This window comes from Lutjanus erythropterus, chromosome 12 (genome assembly GCF_056507025.1).
Source record: "Lutjanus erythropterus isolate fLutEry1 chromosome 12, fLutEry1.hap2, whole genome shotgun sequence".
Classification (NCBI taxonomy): domain Eukaryota; kingdom Metazoa; phylum Chordata; class Actinopteri; order Lutjaniformes; family Lutjanidae; genus Lutjanus; species Lutjanus erythropterus.
In genome coordinates this window covers 4,327,636-4,351,115 of record NC_139328.1, presented here as the reverse complement: position 1 = coordinate 4,351,115, position 23,480 = coordinate 4,327,636, and the positions used below count along the sequence as shown (strand labels likewise).

The 23,480-nt window shown below is 39.3% G+C and overlaps 2 protein-coding genes across 2 annotated transcripts; both read right to left on the bottom strand.

Moving 5' to 3' along the window:
* Positions 1-3,589: 3,589 nt before the first annotated feature.
* Positions 3,590-12,337, bottom strand: grk7a (G protein-coupled receptor kinase 7a). The gene is made up of 4 exons (XM_084732545.1): positions 11,562-12,337; positions 9,528-9,983; positions 6,524-6,804; positions 3,590-5,305 (listed from the first exon to the last, which is right to left on the bottom strand). The coding sequence occupies exons 1-4, from the start codon at positions 12,156-12,158 to the stop codon at positions 4,966-4,968; spliced, it is 1,674 nt and encodes a 557-aa protein (XP_084588671.1). The 5' UTR covers positions 12,159-12,337; the 3' UTR covers positions 3,590-4,965.
* A 5,519-nt stretch (positions 12,338-17,856) lies between these two features.
* On the bottom strand, positions 17,857-22,031 carry fbxo36b (F-box protein 36b). Its single transcript, XM_084732526.1, has 4 exons — positions 21,856-22,031; positions 20,486-20,594; positions 19,283-19,455; positions 17,857-18,702 (listed from the first exon to the last, which is right to left on the bottom strand). Exons 1-4 carry the CDS (start codon positions 21,949-21,951, stop codon positions 18,208-18,210), a joined length of 873 nt encoding a protein of 290 aa, XP_084588652.1. The 5' UTR covers positions 21,952-22,031; the 3' UTR covers positions 17,857-18,207.
* Between the last annotated feature and the right edge of the window lie 1,449 nt (positions 22,032-23,480).

Sequence of the window (23,480 nt, the reverse complement as noted above, 5' to 3'; positions counted from 1 at the left end):
TCCTTCACGATTCCTTGCTGACCTCCTCCATGATCCCCAGAACAAGACACAGGCTCTGCTCTGTCCATCCATCTGTCCATCCATCCATCCATTCACCTGTTGCACTGCCCTCACTCAGTTTATTTTATTATTATTTTTTTTAGCATTGATGTGATTAGACTTATAGCCATTGCAAACCAAGCCATTTTGAGCTGTTGTGTAATTGCAGATACAACTTTTTTGAAATGTTTTTTAGATCCTTCCTGCTGTCAGGAAGAGTGTTGTTTTTTCATCTCTCCGAAAACATATGAACAACTGTATTATCGCTGGTGTTGAGAGGATTTTTATCTTGCTGTATAGTACAAGTGAGAAGGTAGAACATTTCGGACACATCCGCAGAGTATTCACACATTATCACATCACAAAGACTTCATAGAAACGTACCTTGATAATCAAGTATAGCCACTGTATCCCTGTATATGAAATGCCAATTACAAAGTCCCTTTCTACATATAAATACATTGTGATCTTACCATATTTAGGGAATTATAGATAGATCTTTGTGTTGTGGTCCCGCGTGGCCGCAACCCAGTCTTGTGCTGTCTGTTTGTCTGTTTGTCTGTCTGTCTGCATGTCCGTCTGTCCGTCTGCCCGTCTTCCTGTTTACTCACCTCTCCACTGCAATAGCCAGGTGAGCCCTCCAGGACTAGATTAAAGCTGTCTCGCTCCACCACCTTCGCGAGGGTGCTGCGGCGTATTATTGGTAGTGGCTGAGGCGAAACACACATACACACACACACAGAAGGTAGAGTGTAAAAACTGCTTTTAAGGCGGAGAGGCGCTGGGAAAGCGTTGCAAAAATAAAAAGTTCACTGTAACTATGTACTGTATATCTCTACGTGATCTGTATATCTATCTGGGTCTCAAAGATTGTTTGTTAGTTTTCTCTCTTCTCTCTTCAGCCTGTTGATCTGATTGTCTGCCAATCTATTACTCTTCAATGTATATATATATACACACTATCTACCATATTTACTTAATTCACACTGTATTTTTGTCACAAAACACAATGTCTGTGCACTGTAAAGAAATAATTTAAGCAAAGATTTACAGGAAATTATCTTATTCAAAGCTATGTTTACACAGTCTTAAAAGGAACCCACATTTGAAAGAACAACTTGTAACATCTCTTCAGGGTGCCTTAAGACCTGATGAAATAAATTGTGGAATAAAAGTGATTTTGAAGAAAAAAAAGAAGTTTTCTCCTGTCTATTTTTTTAAAATTATTCTTCATTTTGGCTGTGGCATCAGTTGTGGAAGAAGTATTCAGTTCCTTTACTTAAAGGGCCAGTGTGTAGGATTTAGTGGCATCTAGTGGTGAGCCTGCAGATTGCAAACACGTCGTCTCACTCCTTTCCCTCATGTGTAAAACCGTGACACTACACTCGCAGCCTGAGGGCCAAATCTGGCTCTGTATAGGATGCCAGGTTGCCCCCAGACCATACTCTAATTCACAATGAAACTAAATTGATTCTCAGTTTTTTACAGTGCAGTAAGTTATGCAGGGGAAGACGACCTTTAGCAGAAGAGGAGCAAAATTCACACAGAAATTAAGATAATTCTGATACTGCAAGTGTGTATTTCATATTAAAAGAGCTTAAATATGCTCTTCAGTCTGTCCCTTAGAGCAGTTTATGGTTTGTGTTTATAAATCATAAGACACAAGCTGTAATTTGTAAATTAGTTTAAATAAAAAAGAGTTTTGGACTTAAATTACATAATAAACAAGGACTTGAATGTATAACTTGAGGCAGAGATGGAGAGAGATAGCAGGGATTGTGTCTGTGGCCGTGAATCACTCAGCACTCAAATCACAGTCTCACCATCGTTGTAGCACAAAGTGCAGCCAGACGAGGGAGCCAGAAACAAGACGGGTGGAGTGAGCTGTGAGTGAGTGTGTGGTTCAAACATTACAGAGAGACTGAGGAGGCCACTGGTTTCAGGTGGCAGCCACTGCGAAATGAGTGCAGTGGATCTATGCCCCTTTTCATCTCCACCTTTAAAGTCACATCTGATTAAGTTCATATCATATTGAATTATGGGACAATGAGCTCCTGTGCACAGACTTAAATAAGTCCCAGACACCCACACTAAGTAATTTTGCATCTCTTTACAGTCGTTTACTGTCTCTTCGTTGCTGTTTTGTTTCTGTTATCTTTTTTTTTGTCTCTTTGTGGTTGTTTTGTGTTTTTGTGGCCTTTTTTTGTCTTTTTGGAGTTATTTTGCATCTCTTTGTAGTCATTTTGTGTCTCTGTGGTCATTTTGTGTCTCTTTGTAGTTGTTTTGTGTATCTTTGTGGTTGTTTTGTGTTTTCTGTGACCCTTTTTTTTTTACATTGTAGTCGTTTTGCATCTCTTTGTGTTTTGTGTTGCTTTGAAATCATTTTGTGTACCCTTGTAGATGCATTGCATCACTTTGTGGCTGTTTGATCATCTCTCACAGACTCTGGCCTACAGACCCTCTGACCCTGGACCTGCATCAGGCTTTTTCAGTGACCCAATTATGACAAAATGTAACAAAAGAGGAAATAAATCTTATAATTCTGGTTCTGTTTCTAATTATTCTGATGATAACTGAGGCTGTAGAAGTATGTCAGAATACATCAGGTCAGTTGTGTTAAAAGAAGTCTGATCACACCTGTCTGTTCTAATTTCACAGCACCTCCATCCATCCAGCTCCTATGAGGCCCTGAGGCAGCAGCAGCTCCGTCCTTCACTGTCAACAGCAGCCTGCAGCCAGGTCCTGCTATGTGAGATAATCTCTCGGGGTTTAGCTGCAGCACGAATCCACCTTAGTGTCTCCTAAACTCTCGCTGTCCTTGAGTCAGAACGCTGTAAACAAGTGGCGTTGTTGACGAGAGAAAACACCAGACATTTTAACCTGCGTCCTTCTTGGGCTTCTGGCAAAATAAACTGTGAAATGCTGGAACAATTTAGAGCTGGAAATATCTCTCACAAATGAGTGTATCTCTGTTCCATTATTATTTTTCATCAGTAGGCCCACATTTCCCTTTTCATGGGCAGTTGGCTGGTTTTTAAATTGGTCTTTTAATTTCACCGATGTAGCATTTTTTATGAAAGACAAAAAATCAAATGTCAAAATGCAGTGAAATTATGTTTCTTAGCTGAGCCCTGTAGCTGCTATTCTCTGCTCAGACCCGTCACTTGGCAGTAACATCGAGATGCTCCAGAACCTGAGGGGATTTGGAGCTGATTTAAGCAAAGAAGGCGCAAGGATAACACTGGTTATCGCCTTATCAGCTAAGAGTTGAACTTGCCAATTTGCGGCCGCCTGGAGCACAGCCTGCCTGTAGTCAGCATACTGAAAGGGATTAATGCAGCTGATATTTTTAGGTTTTACTCCTGAGTCCTCAGCAGCACTTTCTCTGCGGTTATATATAGCCCAGAGAACATGCGTAACATGGCACAATTTGAGGAGTTCTCTGACGCTGGTGGTAGCAGTAGCTTTTAAAGCCTTTTTAAGCCCCGAGACTGCAACAAATGCAATGAGACGAACACATGAATATTCATAATCACAGAACAGACGCACATTTTAAAAGACATATATTTTAATTTATTCAAATGATTCAAGATTCAAGGAAGTTTCTGCTTTACATCTGACATTTCTATAGTAGCAATTCCTCTCATGTAATATTTACAAGTACATGTATCATATATATTTATATCATATTAACATTAACTGTAAAAACTCGACTCTGCCCAACATAATTAACCCTGAGACAAGTAAACAGAAATAACAAGGATTTTCTTTTGAACTAACCCAAGTCTCTATACTCAGGATCTGGCTAGTTTGAGTTATTCATCTCAAACTCATGTCAAACTAAGAAAAGAGCCCTGAGGTATATCGGTGTTTCAGGGCCGTGGACAGGGCAACCTGCACATTCCTGGTACAGGAATTTATTGCCCAACTCCTCTAAAATTTCCTCCTTCATTTGCAGAAATTAACTGCTGTTTCTGCACTCATCTCTCTCACGACGTCCCAGGGCTACAGAGTCTCCATTCTCACTAAGACGAGCCTCATAGCACCAACAGTAGGGGGACTCCATGAAGAAGTAGTCTTCATTTTCTTTCAAATAAATTCTAATTTTAAATTCCTTACATATGTGCCTTTCTCTCTGTGCATAGTTATAGATAGATCTCTTTATATACAATAAATACAAGTGCAACAAATCCCTTTTATAGTTTATATAAAACTAGATTGTGTAGAATGTAAATGCAGTGATCAGCCTTAGTTATGAGGTTTTTAGGATCACAGCACCTATCAAACACTAGAACTACCTCTGCCACAGGTGCTTAACAAGCACTCTTCATTGTAGAAACAGTCTGACTATGATGGCATCAGTGTAAAGGGCATAAGATGGTGGGGGAGTTTTACACAGTCCACTAGAAGTTACTCAGACTGAACAGTTTCAAGATTCATTTCAATTTGGTTTAAAGCTCAATGCTGAATGCAGCAGCATCACTTCAGCAGGTTATTCTACTGCATACACTTCAACAGTTTGGATTTAGACTTTTTTCATAAAGTAAGATAGAGTTTCTGACACAAAGGCCTTTAACTTAACTAATCTAACGCTAGTGATGTTAAAAAGGTTGTATCCCTAGCAGTCATGTTCAGCGTAACTGCACGTCTACATCATTAGATATTTGCAAGAGAAGCTGTGAACCAGAGAGATGATGTTCAACATACATCATCAAATCCTCCATATTTTACTGGACCTTGCCTGAAAAGCAGTAGATCTCTAAACCATGAGCATCCTTACAGGAGAAGGATGGTACATCTCTCTCAACACAGATGCCAGCGCTCACACGGTCCGTCCTTTACATCAATGTTAATGTGCATCTGACTGAGAAAACAAACAAATTATTGAGTGTTGTTACTGGTACATGATATCAAACATGTCGCCTCTCACAGCAGTATACACGTGCCGGATTTCTTTTCATCGTCGGGGTCGCCTCCACCCTCTTTCCTGTTGGGGTCGTTGAGCTCGTCAAACAGTCCAGTCTCGACCATCTCCGTCTGCCACTGAATCGCCACGGCGCCTGTGCTAAACTCCTTGAAGAATTTGTCATCCTTGGCGTCAAACTCAATGCCCTTGATCTCAGAGAACTCGGCGATGTCGCCAGTGTCCTTGGCGTAGACGACGTTGGGCTTGGGCACCCAGGGAGGATCCACCAGCCCGGCCTCCAGACGGGGAAAGTTGATGGACTTGAACCACTCGTGCTTCCTGGGATCCTCCAAGTTGTTCCTAATGAGAAAGCAAAAATATACCTCTGCGTTAGGGCTGAACAGTTAGTCGAAATTTTATCAGAATCTCAACACGTCCTTTTGTAATTTTCATATTGCAGAATGTGCAATATTTGTTCAAGGTGAAATATGTGTCAAAATACCATTTTATCATTTTACAGAGACACTCTGGTCCAAACATTATACAGACTTGCAGAGACTTAAGGAAACATCTTTGTTTAGAACAGAGCCCCACAATTTTTCAATGAAATGAGAGTAATGATGGAAAAATTATAATTCCCACTAATATCACAAATTATACTGCAATTCATTCAAAATAATTACAATTAGATGTTTTGTTTTTGTTTTTCAAAATTGATCAGTCCTACTCTCTGTCAGTGTTTCAGAACTTCAGTGTCAGACTGAGTTGCATCAAGATTAATTTAATCTACGGTGATTTCTAATCAGAGTTGAGCAAAATTAGGTTTAAAATAAATAAATCCAATTAAAAACTAAGAACTAAGTTCTATGATGTAAACTGCAATTAAACAGTTAGATAAATATAGAGATGCTTGCTTATCCAAATTAAATAAATAAAGAAAAAATAAATTAGAGTGCTGTCTGCACCTAGTAAATATAAAAGGGGAGTGCTCCGTTTTCCTTAACAAAACCTTACATTGTTTGCTAGTTAGCTAAAAAGTTTTTATTTTGTAAGTTACATTGTTTGATAGCAAGTTTAAAAAGTGATAATGTTTGCTAGCTGGCTAAAAGGTTAAAATCTTATATTGTTTGCTTGATACAAAAAACGAAAACAAACAAATAAACATCATATTGTTTGCTACGTCCTTTAACTTACTTTGAGGAACTTGATCATTTTATAGTGGATCAACTTTTCAGTTGGAGTTTGAACCAACAGAATTAATCGATTAAATTTAATCTAGGTAAGTCAAATCTAAATTGTTGGTTTAAAGCTAGTTTAAACTTGGTGCAACATTATGTAAAGTTAAACCGTGTTTTACAAGATGGTTACAAAATGAATTCTTGTTGGTGCAGCGTTGGTGTTGATGAAATTAGAAGAGGCTGCACAGGTTCATGGTTACAGTTAAGGTGCAGGTGTCTTCAGTTTGGTTTTGCCTTTACTAAACCAGTTCATTCTTTACAGGCTTTTTACTCCTGTTTCCTGTGCCAACACGCCACTAATTATCCACCAAATTAACATTTTTAAAATCCTAAATCTCACTTCATGCCCAGGCGTTCTTCTATTTTCTTCTTCAGGAACTGCTGGATGATGTCCTTGGTGACAGCGTCAAAGCATCTGTGCTCCCACTTGGGTTCCTCGTTGAGAATGCGCCGCTGGACCTCCTCTTTCTCGACCTTCTCCTTCTTGCTCTCGGGGCCTTTGAAAGGCGTGTAGCCGGCCACCATCTCGTAGATACTGCAGCCCAGGGCCCACCAGTCCACTGATGTCCTGTATGGAGTTTTGTTCAGGAGTTCAGGGGCCATGTATGCTCCGGTACCGGCCTGGAGGAGACAGACAAGAGTGGTAGAGGGGGATTTAATATCAGGTACATCTATAAATCCTTTTTATATACATGTTAGAAACCATAGTGTTTTATTTGCTTACAAACTTTGAGATCTCTCCTATTTTAGAACTGAGTCCTGTAGATGGAAGCAATAAGGACATTTCAGGGAACAGAGGGTCTTATAGAAGGACAGACTAGTAAAGAACAACTTTAAAACTGGGACACACAATCTTCACCTTCATACAAGTGTTGACAAGTGACAGGTGTGACAAAGGTCAGTTGCCTGGGTTACTAAAAGCTTTACTCTAGTCTTCGCCATCTTCTCTCTCTGACTCCTCTGTGTAACTTTGACCTTTCTGACTCCTGCTCGCTCTCTCCCAGCTGCTCTGCTCCCCTCCCTCTGTGACCTCACCTACATCCTCCAACCAGCAGCTTAATCCTAATGCTAAGCCTACTACCTGTCAAGAGTCATGTGTGTCTACACACTGACAAAGTTGCCCGGCCTCTTATATAAAGGCTGGCCATTTCTGGACGCTGTAGCGACCAGCAGAAATGCGTAACATCCAGACAATACCTAGCCATGCGACTGACTTATAAGTAATGCATGCACACCACAAACTGGCATAGAGCCGAGAGCTTACACCTTGGAAGAGATCGCTATGTTAGCATCTGAAGTACTCTTTACATATTATGAGGACTGCAAGACTGCACTTTTCTTTTCCTTTTTAGCCACTTTAATACAGTAACAACTAAAAGACATTTAGTATGACCTCTGTTCATGTTTTGCAGTGATTAAGGGATTGGACACTGCATCATTTGACAAGCTCTTAACAACTTGTGCTACTGCTTAAGTCATAAAAATGTCTAGATTTCTAAATTGATTATGATTACTAAACTACTTTACGATTTGTCCTTTACTTTAGTAAGACGTGCAACAAGACATAAACCAATTTACTAAACTTAACAAAACTTAAAATGGAAAATGTTTTTGTCTTAATATTAACTTCCATGTCACCTTGTCATTATCAAACTCCTGCACTGATTTCAACTTCCCCTGGTGGCTTTTTGTAACGATGTTCTGCTCATCAAACATGAGTATATCTGCTGGTAATCAGTTTAATGTAACAAATAAAGAACCTGGACACTGATCTGTCAAAGGGGCAAAACACTCACACAGGTTACTATAAATGAATCTCATCTTAGTTCATGCATGGGGCAGACTTCAGAGAGATTTCTCAGCCCCAGTTGAAGTCACCTTGTTTGCAAACTTACATGTCTAAACATATTCAACATAGGTTTTTACCTGGATCTGTCAATCTAATCAGGGACAGACTTGTGTAATACCACCTAAGAGGATTAAGGGACCAAAGCCAGCCTTGTCTGTAGGAGGTTAGCCCAGTCATTTCAGTTGGCTGAGGAGCATCAGAGTACTGGATAATGAGCTTACTGGACTTTCATAGAACCGAGAGCTTACTCTTTGCTACTGCAAGTAAGTCCAAAAGAAATCCTCAAGAGAAACCCCATTGCAAATTTCTTCATCTTTTTTTCCCCAATAATCCATAAATGAGTACAGGTGAGTTATGATATACTGTTCAGAGGCCAAATGGATGAAAAACCTTTGAAAATAATGTTTTCAATATTGTAATGATGTTCTCTCCCCATCTGAACCATCTGTATAATACATTACAGTCAGCACCTGACACATTTTGAAGGGTCAGTGATTGATCTGACAGCCCATCATGATGTCCTGACACTGACAACCTGTTCTTCTTTTGTATGTTGTTGAGTGGTCCTCGGTTAAATGCAAAACCCCCTGTGCAGCCAACATCAAGCTGAACTCATGGATGACATGGTGTCTGTGTTAGTCCTCCTCAAGGCAAGAGGAGGAATTTCAGGCCAGTAGCTTTGTAACGTGCTGAAGAAACTGTAGCACAGCTGAGGCAACTCGCTCAAAGAAATGCCTTTACAAAAATACCTAAATCTTTTCAACCAAGTCGCTGAGGAAAGCCTTCTTAAATTTACTACCTGCTACTTTAAGAACTGGACCTCCAAGGCCTCCAAATACCCCCCCACCCCACCCCACCCCCACAAAATGGTGGCCTATAAATGGCCAGGCTATAATCTGACTGCTAAAGGATCAAATGAGTTATATAATGGATTCAGAGACTCTCAATGCACCGAACTTCAAGCAATCCAGTAATCCCTGTCCGGATTTAAAGTGAAAACCCCACCAAGATCGACAGCCTGTCCAAGAGTCCAGCTTCATCCTCATCTACGGATAAGTAATACGGACAGGGTGGAGGTGGAGATGATCACCTGCCCACCAGTGCTCTCTGTTTCTTTGTATTTCTTCTCTGTTGCCGTGTATGTGTGAGTAAATGTGGTCTTAAACTTAGTCCAGCCCTGTAGAAGATGACTGAAAATCTTGTTGATTAAAGTTCAGCAAAATTCAGCAACTTTGAATAATAGATGAAATGGCCCTTTAGGGTAGACATCTTTCCCCATGACGTAAAATCTTATTATGATTCTTAATATCATTGCTGATATCATCCAGCGAGGTCCTTTCACGTTAACAGCACCCTAATGGCTTTGAGAGTGCATCTTAGTATACTGAGTGCACTTTATTGTGTTATATTGTGTTACTTGTTACTTATATTGTGTTACTGTGTTGCAAAGAGGCATTTCAAGCAGAATATCACTGTTGTGTGTGCTCGGACTCACCATCTGGGTGACAGTCTTCCCTGGAGCAATCTCAATGGCCAGACCCAAATCTGAAAGTCGGCACTGGCCTTGGCTATCCAGCAACACGTTCTCTGGCTTCATGTCACGGTATACAATATCCATTTCGTGCAGATGCAGAATGCCGCTGGTGATCTGCGCCGTATAATGGACGATGCGCTTCATCTCAATGCCCTTGTCATTACCCTTGCCATCATAGCCTATGTTGTAAATGTGGTATTTGAGGTCTCCTCCGTTCATCAGGGTCATGACAAGGCACAGGTGAGTCTTGGTGTCATAAGCGTAGGCCAAGTTGACCAGAAACAGGCTGTTAACCTTCTCCAGGATCTTCTTCTCCAACAGGGCCATCTTCTCACCGCCCTTCTTCTTCAGGCGCTTTTTACACAACTTCTTGCAAGCATACATCTGGCCAGTGTTCTTCACCTGAACAGCGCATACCTGAAGAAAGACAGATCATTTGTTACAAAGGACTGTTTTTTATTATGAACACCCACACAGTTGTCATTTGATTAATTACATCCATCTGCATGGTCTACTGCAGCACAGGAACCTCTGTGCTACACTGACCAGAGACTAACATCTGACAGCTGTTTGTCTTTTGTTTGAAAGTGTACAGGAAATGAAAGTTCCCTTAAAAAAAGGTCTCTGTTTCATTACAGTGTATCAAACTCAACAGATTAGATTGATACTTTAAATAATCAAACTATGACATCACATATAATAATAACAAATAATCCCTCTTTTACACCAGCAGAGACAGTTTCCTTTGCTTTGTTTTACAGTTTCTCTTAAACTTGACACTGATATAGAATCACTGATAGGACTGAAGGTAAGAAAATTGGTTCAAGATGTCAGTGTAGCGTGACCCTTGCCAGCTGTGTCTTGGCACCGTTTGCCACCTGTCTCACCCACATCTTTAACCAAAGATTCACTTCTGCTATTCCCTCTCAGCAGACATAAGACCCAGTTTGTCCACTGCACTGCACTGCTAAGAAAGGTACATTAGCAGTTTCAAAATGATTGTCCTCTAGGCCTATCATGTATCATGCTTAACTCTTAACATCTGTATGTGCTGCTTTAAAAGAAAACAGCAGGCCTGTTTTCACAGCAGATTTAGACTAGGTTATAATAGTACTTTTACTGTTGTTTTAATAAATAAAAAATAAATACAGCATTAAATAGATTACTGTCAGTACACATCTGCAATCTTGTTGTTAAGTGCTTGAATCAGAAAAGAGGCTCCTCAGGGGTCAATTGTAGGTCCTCTGTATGTCAGACTGAGCCATAACAAGATGCAACAATTTGCTTTTGACTTCTCTCATCCATCTAAAATCTCTAAATTATTATCAACACAATGTATTTTACTCACAAGAGCTCATATTCCTGTATTCTGTCCCCTGAAATTACTGCATGTTCGTTATGCTTTTGTCTTTCAAAACAGACGGTTCTGAAACAGTTCTCTGCGCTGCTGACTTGTCTTTTACATGCTCCACTGTCATTGTCGGGTATTTGTTAAAAATTAGATATTGAGAAACCTAAATGAGACAATACTTCCTGCATTTTTGTATATTTTACTTTTTTAAAACATAGGCCATGATTTTCTAAAAATTCAAGAGGTATGCCTGTATGCTACAAGACTTCATGGTCACCTTGCGATGAGGTAAATCCTCCTGATTATGTAAGGAATGATCTCTTGTCCTAGAATATCCATTCAGGTGCTTCACAGCAAATATACCTCTGTAGCTTAAGCTGTTTCCTGAGAATGGAACAACACTGACTATAACTACACTGTAATATTACATCTGTAGCACCATCATTACAATTCCAAAAGCTGTTGAATCCATATTATCTTGCAAATTGTGCATACATCATACAAAATATGATGGTAATATTGATAACACCACCATGACTGTGGGGAATCCTGCAACTAAAAATAGTTTGAAACGATACATTTGTCCAAACAAATATTTTAACAGACTTTTCTAAAATGATATGTGGACGTGTTTGTATGCTTACCTCTCCGAAGCCTCCTTTGCCCAGAGTTCTGAACTCATAGAAGTATTTGTCACTGATGGGCTGTTTCTCGTACTCTTTCCACTGGAGGAATTTGTCGAAGAAAGGGCTGGATTGGTAATCTGTGAAGGGTGCGCCTTTTAGATAATCTCTGACACCTTCCTGAACTTTGCCTTTCATCACCTCGTTGAAGTTGGCGTCTGTCACAGACTTGCATTTTTCACTGGGCTCCCCACTAAGAAAGTTGAGGAAGCTCTTGGAGTCAGCCTTGCAAAATTTTTTTATGATGTTTTGGCGTGCCTTGTCTTTTGCCGCACCTTCAGCCAGATCCCAGTCATAAAGCTCATCCAGAAAATCAGCAGCAAGCTTATACTCAGGCTTATTCGCCAGGAAATCACGGAATAACTTTTTGCCAACAGGCTGCCTTTCACAGAGCAATGTAAAGTCCTTGTCGATGGAAGCTCGTACTGCAGCACATTGCTCAGGCTTGGGGAGAGACAAGCTGCGACGGCGCTTTTTCATCTCCTTGTCATCACCACCCTGGGCTTTTAGGTAGGCCGTGTTGGCCACCAGGTTATCCAGTCCCCCCATGTCACACATCTTGGCGGCTGTTTGTGGTCGGTCCCCCCTAAGTGACTGGGTTCTTCAGTGGCTCTCCAGGGATGCAACGTTTTCCAGAATGTGCGTGTCTGTCTGAGAGTGCAATTCGCTCCAAAGCCAGAGTGCAAATGAGCTCCTTCACCCAGCCTACCTGCAAACCTAAGACACACTGACACACCCAGTAATTACTCATTTAGAATTAAATACCAGGGAGGGATTTTGGCTTAAGGATCTTTGTGTGGTCTATTCAAGGATGCTGTGCACAGAAAGGGAATCGTAAGCGGGCTCTGTCCTAAGAGGCTTTGTAGCCCTCTATATTTGCTCATGGAGTTCAGGCTCTAACAGTGGTCCAATGGGTTTTGTTGACTATGCATTTACAGGTGAGATACAGAAAAAGACACAAAACAAAGCAGAAAATGCTTTGCAAAGAGCAAGACATACAAGTTTTCACTCATTTACTCCAAACACAACGTTTGGTATTTACAGATTATATTGTAGAACATGGATAGAAAGTCAGATTGTATTTGGAGCCTTGAGCAGAATACTGATGAACAATTTTCACTGAGACTGTCAATATCCTAAGATATCAACCTGCATCCTCCTCTACTTCTCCTTCCTCCTCCCAGTCATCAGGTAGTTCAGAGAGCTTATTCCTAATCTGTCTGCTTCTCTGATGTATTTTTTGGACATTGAAAAGTATTGTGCTTATATAACTTTCTGAAAAAGTCTGAAAAAGATGAGTGCTTGAAAACTCTGGGAACACATACCACTTTAAAGGAGATATGTGTGGTATCCTCTGGGAAATCATTTTAAATATTGCTCAACTATTATTCAATTTAAATTCACAATATGTCAATTCTGTTGCTAGTGATCTCTCTCACATTCAAACAATAACAAAAGACATAGTTTGATAAGGTTGTGAAGTGGTTTGGGATCATGAGAGTTGTCATCTCCACTGTTAAACAATCACCATAGCTTAAGAAAATCTATTTGACATGACTCAGAGAAAAATCACGTTCATGGAGTTTTATTCATATGTTACGTATTTCTCTCTGTTTTAACATTGTTGGAAAGATTTGGCTTAATATGTGTATACAACTTAACAAAATATCTTCCACATATCTGGTGTTTTTAAACATTTTAATGCAGAAAAGCTATAAGAAAGCGTTGAGAAAAATACGGACCAAACAATAGAACAGCACAAGCTGTATGAGTAATACTTGTGTTAAATCTTTTGTCACTGGTTGTGTGTTTGTGTTTTTATCTGTGCATAGTGGCAGGCACGCACACACACACACACACACACACACACACACAAAAGGTTGTTAAAAGCAAACCATATGTGGTAGACAATTTGTTATTTGAAGGGGTAGGTATTATATAATTATATTATATATTGTATTATATATTTTAAAACAAAAAAACACATCTTTCAAACTGCAGGTAACAATGCAGCGCTGGTTATTAAGATCAAGAGTCAAGACAGAGACTCAGAGGATCAGATCAACGTGGGTCCAGATCTTCTTTGTACTGGTTGGTTTATAAAAAGCCTGAGGAGTATGACCTCAATCATGTGACAGGTTAGACCCAGGACCTGTGATACAACTGATACCTAACAGTGATACTACACATACAGGAGGAAAGCCAAAAGATGACTTATCTGCTGTAGACTACAGCGATGTAGGCTAAGTCAGTAAGATAAACCTTGGATAATATTAGCTAATCCTTTCTCAAATGGTCTCAAGCTGTCAGTGCCCTGCATAAGATCAAGGGCTTTGCTTGCTTTCTGAGAGCTCCAGACTCTTGACTTACAAAAGGCCTCGAGAACACCCATACAAAGCAAAACGTGGCTGAGTTTGTCTCAAAAGGAAAGCAAATAGTGATCGATTATATCAAGGAAGTAAAAATGAAAACAGTAATAATATTTAATCAAACCATAATATAAAATTTAAAATTGCCTAGAAAAGAACGTGTCTTTCCAGTAAAAAGACCTGCCATAATTATCAAACATGTTAAATGTCAGTCACATTGTAACTGGATCTTACTGGCAGTAAATCACTTAAGCCTTCTGAGTGAATGAAAAGTGACCATAGGTTTCATCTTTAACTGGGTCAGGGCAGGCAGAGAGAGGTAAGCTGAGAGCTCACACGTCACTCCATGGGTTTCCTATTTACTCTACAGTGGATCCCTGCTGAGCCGTAACTCTCACTGAGGGCCCATCACCAATGTGTTCATTAAAAAGGTACCAGCCTAAGAGAAAAATGTTTCAAAAAATAAATAGTAATAGGGAGTAAGTCATACAGTGGTGGCAAGCAAGACTAAGACAATTATTGAGAAACTGAGGCACATAAATACATGAGAGACTTTATTATTTACATTATATTATCTATGATTATTTATTATTCTCATCTCTTTTCATTCTTCTCTACTCTGCTTTAGATGTTTGATCTTTTCTGATTTAGATGTTTGATCCTTGAGCAGCCTGCTTCTTTAACCTTGGGAGGATTAGCCTGGTCTGAAGAGGGAGTAAAGGTTAAGATGCAGAGTATTCTCATCCTATCTCCAACATGGCTACATGGTCTTTACGTGGTCTGGCTCCATCGTCTTATGTCTTCCCTCAGGCTTTCAAGAAAGAGGCAGTGAATGGCAAGTGCTCCTGGCGAGCAGGATGAGTGGGATTTGAATAGAAGAAGGTGAGAATGGCAGGAACAGATCGAGTACAAAGAACCAGCTAAAACTGGTGCAGTACCTACACAAGAGCAATGTGTCTAAAGGTTTCAGTTCTTTCTCAGTCGAACATGTCGTGATTTCACTTTAAAGGGATAGTTTGAATTATGTAATGTGGGGCTGTATGAGGCACCTGGGGACAGTCAGTGTATTACCTACAGTAGATGACAGTTGTCATGCCCTCAGTGTGGAGAAGCAGAGAGGAGTACTAGTAAGGAAGCTAAGCAATGACCTGCTGTAGGCAGTGTCAGCAAAAAAAGCACTGAGGTACTTAAAAAAGATCTGAATTATTTGTACAGCCCTACACTTTCGAGAAGTACCAAATACAACCCCACAGTAAATAATCAGAATTATCCCTTTAAATGTCCCAACTGCATGAAAAGACAAAGTAAATCTAGTTGGATGCAATATTACAAGGCATGGACACTAAAATCTCTCACCATGGCAGTAGAGATACATTTTCCTATACATATAAAAATAAAACCGACAAAAAGCTTAGATCACCAAACCATCTCAAGCCACTGCCGGTTGACTAAATCAGCACTCAGTCATCTTTGAGAACGCCTGGTACATATGATTATGTTGCTGTATATAAATGTGGCCTAAGAGTGGAGCTGATAGCCTCCATGTTGTGACCAAGTTACTCTCACAACTAAGTCAGACACAGGCCAGACACACCTCGGCTTGTCATCTCACCACATGCATGGTGAACAGTAGTGACTGGGTGCAAAGCTCCAAGGGTTCTTAAAGAGAGGATAAATGACTGTTGTTTGCACATAGAAACATTGGAGCAAAGCTGATCAGGTAAGTTGGATCAGCCAGCTGGTGAGGTAAGGAAACATAGCAGGGCGCAAACATGTAGTGACAGTCTGCTAGGAATACCACTCTGTCCAAAATGATTTCAACTTTCATGTCCCAAAAATCAGGCAGAGATGTTTGGACCTGAGATGTGATCTTGTTCAAAACTTACATTGAGCAAAGTCTGTAGTAAGAATGGAGCCGGTGTGCAGCCCATGAAGTCGCTGAGGAAAGCTGCCCAGCTGGTTGAGGATGTTGTCCACATCTGGCTGGCATCAGGAACTCCAGGTTCAGCGGAGAGGTGCTGACAGGCCAGAGAGTGAAAGTATTCAGAGATTAGAATTAATGGTGAATTGTCTCTTTAAGGACAGTGCAGGCCAGTAGCACAGGTGGCTGCTACTCAGTTCTGGCTAATCCCTGCTCAAACTGTCCCAAGCTTACAGTGTTCTGCCTAAAACCATTTAAGTTTACTTTACATTTAAGTTATTTCTTTTACAAGTGCAACTCTTCAGCTGAATCCAGGATGTGGATTATGTCTATAATCAATGCTTTTCAAGCATTTCATTAAACAGACATCACTGTCAGACTTTGATTTTGCTTTCAACTCTCACCAATGACAGGAAAAAAGGCACTTGCACTTAGAGAACACCAGAGAGAAAGACAATGAAGAAGTCAATACAAGCAGTGCACAGACTGGACCATTAGCACTAACAGCTTGTGCCCCCTAGAGGACTGTTTTTTTCTGTGTGCCCTGCACTCATAATCCTATCAAAACTAACAGACATGATCAGTGTCTAAAAGGAATCCAGATCATGATGTAACTGTAACTGACCCACTTGTCAAATAGACAGTGATGCCTGTAGATAGAAATTAGTTTTTTTTTTATTTTCCCCCTTATAGACACCTTGTAACAGCATATACCTTGACTTTATATTTTATTAATAATTGTAAGAAATTACAGCTATTATTAACATTATTGATCATTTTAGTGTAGTTATTTTTGTAACTTTATATCTACAATTATATCATACATCTATAATAACACAAATGTGGAGGGTAAATCCACCTAAACACAAGTTTATATGTATTTAGAGAGTAGTTGTTTATATAAATCTTTGTGATGTACATCAATACAGGGGTAGGCTACTAGAACAATTTATACCATGTTCTAGGTCAGGGCTGGCCAAAGGTGGCCAATGACAAGGTTCAGTTTAGCCCAGATGTCTCTAGTGCAAAAAAATAATAAAAATAATTAAAGGAGAAATATATACGACCCTAGCATTATATAAATACAGAAATATGAATATTGTGATCCAAACAGTCCTCACCAGACTGCAGGGACACTGAACCTACACAAGAGCAAGACAAGTGCAACATTATACTTTGACACTGACAAGTGATGATGAGTCCTCTACTGCAAATTGATCAGTTATTTATAACTGTGAATCGTCTGTCAATGTAAAGCTGAGCCCATTATCCTGAAAACAAAAGCTCAAGCCTCAGCTTCAGTTGCATGTCTGTCTCACTGTGGAAAAATAAAGCTAAATCTAAGAGCTGAAAACTGAGAGTGAGAAATCAGACGTCACATTACAAAAGCAATTTTACTAAAAACATTCAAACTGATAAATTAGTTTCACATCGATTAACTATCTTACCATTTTAAGTGTACAAGGAAATAGTACATTGTGGTCCAGCTACTTTATAAACATCCATTACGCTTGGAAATGTTATACTGCTTGATTGAAATTTTTCATTTTTTCTTTAAATTTACAGTTGTTTCAAAAACACTCCTCCTCCACACTAAAAGAAAGCAGCTAGATGAAGGAGCTTGGGTACCTGATAAGGATGAAGGGAACCTCTCTTCTGCAGGATCGTGGGTACTGGCTGATGGGACAACCAGGGAACACAACTCCTGGCCAGACTGATAACACATCATGATCTCACAGGAGCAGCTCCTCCTTTATTCAAATACAACACTGATCTGGTTCACAAACATTAAAATGGAAAGATGTAAAAGCAAAAGTAATAAATGCTTATCAATTAAGAGCAGTTCCTAAATAACTTACTGATTTTCTTAACGAGTAACTACTTGTAGCCCCCCAATTAAACTGATACCTGACTTACCATATTTGTGTCCCTTCAAGTAAAGATGAGTCTCAACATAAAATGGCGAGTAGTTACTGAGGTTTAACTTCAGAATTAGTTCATTAAGACAAGCAACACAGCAGAATTGAATACTGTATATTAAATTCATATTAAATCTACAACTTACAATAGTGCATATTACAATGAACAACTATCATATACAACAATGTCCTTCTGTGGGTTTTCAGTCAGAAAAGTCATGGCACAATGGACATGCTAATGAAAATATCTACAAGCAGACAACCAGCAGTCATATCAAACAAACATAAAAACATTAATTTCACATTTGACAAATATAAGGAAACAGAGATGTGCATAAATGGCATCAATACAACGCTAATCCTGAAACACAGGACTTACGCAACATTTTGCAAAAGGATTAACTCAGTAACTTGTCTGACGTTGCAGTGCAGTCTCCTCCACCATTGCTCAGTACACTGTTCTGCACTGGTGTTTCCACCACACAGTTGTCCTCCAACAATTGGCCAGACACAACGCCAGTCTCTGGTTCAGGGTCAGGGTCAGGGTAAGCATCACAGTAAGAGCTGGCATCAAGGCCAGTAACAGTGACAGTGCCAGGGCTTGGATCAGGGATAAAGCCAGGGTGAGATTCCTCCTCAGAACCGGATGTCTGGCCTGAATCTGAGTTTTCATCTGGCGATTCCTCTGCCTTTGTTTCTGGGTCAGAGAACTGCCCTTCCTGTTGCTCTTCAGTCTTCAGCCGTCTGCGGCTGATCATCTTCTGCAGCTGTAGCTTGCTGGTGAAGAAGATGCTGCGCCAGCCCGCCTCAAGTGCCAGAGACGCCACCTCAGCTGAGATAGTGTTACAGCGCCGCCGCACTGCCTGCTCCCAAAACTCTTCAGACTTACAGAGCTGAGGAGCAGAAGTGAAAAATAGAGGGAACACAATTAACAATAAACATAAGAGCTGATTTTGTTGCATTGATAAAATTTATTACAACAATGTAAGAATGGAATATTATTTTATATTTAAAGGACGAGTGTGTATGATATAGTGGCCTCTAGTGGGGCACTTGCAGACTGCAAACACTTTGTCTCAGTCTCCCTTTCCACACATGTAGGAGAACCAACAGTGGCTGCAAAACTCACGCAAAATACAAAGGCTGTATCGAGAGCCAGTGTTTGGTTTGTCCACTCTGTGCTACTGAGGAAACATGGCAGTGCAACATGGCAGCCTTTGTGGAAGAGGACCTGTGCCCTCTGTAGATATAAACAGCTCATCCTAAGGTAATGAAAACACATGAATTCTTATTTTCAGGTGATTAAACACTGATGAAAACATGCTTATGAATATAAGTATATAGTTTTCTACCATATTCTGCCAATAAATCCCCATAAATCTTACACACTGGACCTTTAAATAATAGACTTGATGTTCGTTATTGCAGAACACAGTTTATTTTTGGCACCATCCCTCTTTGTGTGTCTCTCACCTGCTTGAACCTGCGTGACGTTCGACCAAGCTGACCCACATCCTCTAGTTCGAGGTAATTTATTATCCGCAGAAGCAAGGAATCAGACAGGCGCTCCAGATAATCATAATGGCCTTGGCACAAAGCCTTGGTGTACTGCAATATCTGACGACCGAAAACCATACTGACCTCACCTGGAAGGAAGCCCATTATTTTAGCTGTCATCCATTCAAGCATTCAGTCAGCTCTCACATATCTCACAATATTCAAAATACATTATCTGAATGTACACTAATAAACACCTAAGGCACTGTATAATAAAAAGCATGTATATAATATATGTATATAATAGACAGAACATGCTAAAAATTATGCTAGAAATAATTTCCTAGGCTTATCAAAGCCAGGGATAATACAAATAAATAATATAACGTCTTGATGATAAGCACCTATCCATAGGAGCTGGACAGTAAAAGTATTTTTTTAATATATAATCACTAGCACAAAATGACTATGGAGGCACCTCTACCTCTACTATAAACTAATGAGGAGCCACACAAACACACAATTTACAGATCATAGTGCTGTAATAGAGGCGTTTTCACAGAAGACATTTTAGCCACTTAGGTGAGTTAGATCCAGGTTCCAGGTATCGTGCATGCTGGCTCGCTGGCATGTCTTACTGGGGCACTCCACGGAACTGGGCCATTGTTAACAAAATTTACTTCAACTGTGCTCGTGCTGCTATGACAAGTTAAAATATCTGTCATCTGACTGTTTTTGCCCTGTCCTCATTGAACCACATATGATCAGAGAGCGGAGCAGCCAATGGTTCACAAGAACTGACTGCTGTTTGTTTTTCACAGCAGACATTTCTGACTTCACAAAAGCAAATATGTTACTAATAACATAAACAATCCTTTCTCTTTAAGTGTCTGCTGCAAGTCGTAACAGTGTGCCAGTATGCACAATACAAAGAACCTGAAACTGAGGAATCTAAATGGAATTCAGCCCTCTCATTATTTTCACCTGAGCTTTTCCTGTTTTTCCATAAAAAAAAAACACTTATTAATCTCTAAACTTGTAAACTGCACCTTAAACTTCTCACTGCACTCTCTTCCTTCAATTAAGGAGGAAGCAAATGGCAAATTAAACAAAGGGGAAGTTGAAATGCAAAGATCTGTCTTATGTGTTCAGCTCTAGTATTAAATATAAAGTCCTTACTCTGCAGCCCAGTGTCATCCAAGAAGTCCTGGTGAGACTCCCTCAGCTCCCCAGGCCTGGAGTACCGGTCTACAGTTCTCAGAGATATCTTCCACCATCTCCATATCACCTGAAAATCAGCATCAAAAGGATCAGTGGGATTACAAATATTTTAACAAGGTATAGCCTATTTCTTTTTTTAAAGGGATAGGTCACCCAGAAATTAAAATTCAGTCATTATCTACTCACACTCATGCTGACTGAGCGTTGGGTTTATTTTGTTAGTTCACAAAACACTGCTGGAGTTTCACAGAAAAACAGTGTTGAAGAATCTCCCAAACAATGGAAGTGAATGGTGACCAGTTTTCAAACATAAAAAACACCTGGAAAAAACATAAAATGCCCCCATACTGTTTGACTGGTGTAATCCAAGTGTCCTAAAACCCCAACATGCTGTTTGTACACATCACAACACACCCGCCGAGTGTGCATGTGCACATGAACGTGGCTCCAATCTAAGGATCTACAGTGAATCTACATTTCATAAACAAAAAGAACTGTAAAACAGTCTAATACATTCACCCACACCACAAGCCAGTGAGTGAGTTCCAATGTTAACTGACCTTTTTCCACATCAGCCAGTTTGATATGAAGTAGTACATTAAACACAGGTTCCATTCAGGTCAATCAAAGTCAGCGTACACATTGGATCACTGGAAAGGTTCAGCTACACTAAATAGAACTGGACCTTAATTAGTATAACTGGCAACACCTGTGTTTATCCTACTATTTGATATCAATATGGCTGACTTAATAAGCTACATGTGATATGGAATTATGAAAAAAAAACACCAAAAAAAATCACACAATCTGACACACAAACCTAAAAAAACACCAACATGAAATTACTGCAAAGGCTGGAAAGGTTCTGCTAAGCCACAAAACCTTAATTGTGTTGACTGCTAACTCTATTTCATATCAATATGGCTGCAGGGAAAACAGCTACCGTTACTAAACGTTACCGTTAGATGTTCTGCAAGCGTAAATTTCATTTCTCTTATTCTACTTTTCATTGTTTGTTGTATTCAAGACATTCCTGAACATATTTTAAGAAGTACAAGAGCAAAAAACGAGCTAACTGGCTAACTAACGCTAGCCACAAACAGAAATTACCTTAACTTGTTCGCTAACAGCTGGCTAACGTTTAATCCAAGTTCTGTGGTTGTGGCAGGTGCAGTTAGCTAACAGAGGTTAGCTACCGTTAATGTTAACGTTTGTTAGCAGCGCTGACAGAAGTTAAGCTACAGCTAACAGGTAATTAGACTAGATAGCAAAAACGTATAGCTTCTCCCCTTTGTAATAACAACTTTTCAAAACATGTCGATACTTACGTCTGATTTGGTGACAGCAAAATGATAAAAATTCTTATTGGGTGGAGGAGCCCGTCCAGAGATTTCATACAGCGGGTCTGTCAAAAGCGACGCCATGACAAAGTTTCTGTGTTGTCATGGCAACGGCGAAGGACGACTGAAGGAAGGAGGAACAGTTAGCTTATCTGTTTGTTTGTTTGTTTTTATATTAGCCAAATCAAACTTATCAGAAAACTGTATGCAAGACATTGTGGTTGAGTTTGTACAATAATAGTCACGGTTCCTTGTATTTTAATTAAACTGTTTAAAATATGGGTGGAAGTAACTACAAATACAAATACTGAAATACTGTCAATAAGTAGTTTTTTTTTTTGGGGGGGGGGGGGGGGTGGTGGTGGTAGCTGTACTTTTATGAGTAGATTTTCATGTCTGTACTTTTACTTGTACTTAAGTATTTAGGACACCACGTTATCTACTTAGTTACTTTTACAATCATAATTTAGTACTGGGTACAAGTTTCATCCTTTCATCTGCATTTTAGTTGTCAATCAGGTGATCTCATGTTTAAGTCCCAGACTATTATTTTTATTTTCATATTATACTTATTTTTTAGTCTTTATGTTATTTGAAATAATCAAAATTCACATTTTATTTGATGTTTGCACTTGAAATGAAACACATTCTCTCTCTCTCTCTCTGTGTGTGTTTGTGTGTGTGTGTGTGTGTGTGTGTGTGTGTGTGTGTGTGTGCTATGGATATTTAGTGCTATGGTGCAAATATTTTCAATAAATGTCTCATTTTTTTCTTTCTAATAATTTTCTCTTATGTTCTTTCACAGAATTAATTAGACCTGTAAAAACATATAAATAAATAAATACATAAATAATAAAATTAAAAGAAATGTTTTGGTTTTTTTTCAAATCTCAGGAGGTCCTCAGCAGACTAGTACAAAAGGCCTGCAACAAATTCTGCTTTCATTAGTATTACAGTGGCTTGTTTTGGTATGATTCATTTTTATGTATAATTGGGAGTTTAGTTTGATACTATTGTCATACTGTAAGTATTTCTAATATTTTAGCCTACTCTTACTAACAGAATTTAGATGGACAAGACATTACTAAAAACTGCTGAGCATTTCAAAGACAAATTCTTAATTAGTAATAATAATCCTCACAAAGTTAGGATTAATTACACAGCTGTTGTATTAGTCTTAATTTAAACTGGGTTTTCCAAATAAACTCAATTATCTGCTGGAATAATGAATAGAACTATTGAGACACAGTTATGTAGTTAAAAATCTTTTAATTTATTTATACATATATTTATATATGTACACATTTACTTACCTATTCTTGCAAAGACAAGAAACACATTGTCAAATTTATTGTTAGTCATTGGTGGCACAATAGAGACTCTAGCTCTGCAGAGTCCCAGGCTGATCCAGTAACGTAGCCTAATAATCCCTAAACGAATCTGTTCTTTTGCCTCGCCTTATTTTAAAGCAAACTGAAGGGAGATCAATACTTCCCCTCATCCTGTTCTTCACTGTGAAAGTTTTCCGATCAGAAGGCAAAGAAGAAGACAGATATCAGGGGAGTGTAGTGAATACATCATAACCAACATTTCATAAATATTTTGTTTCCAAA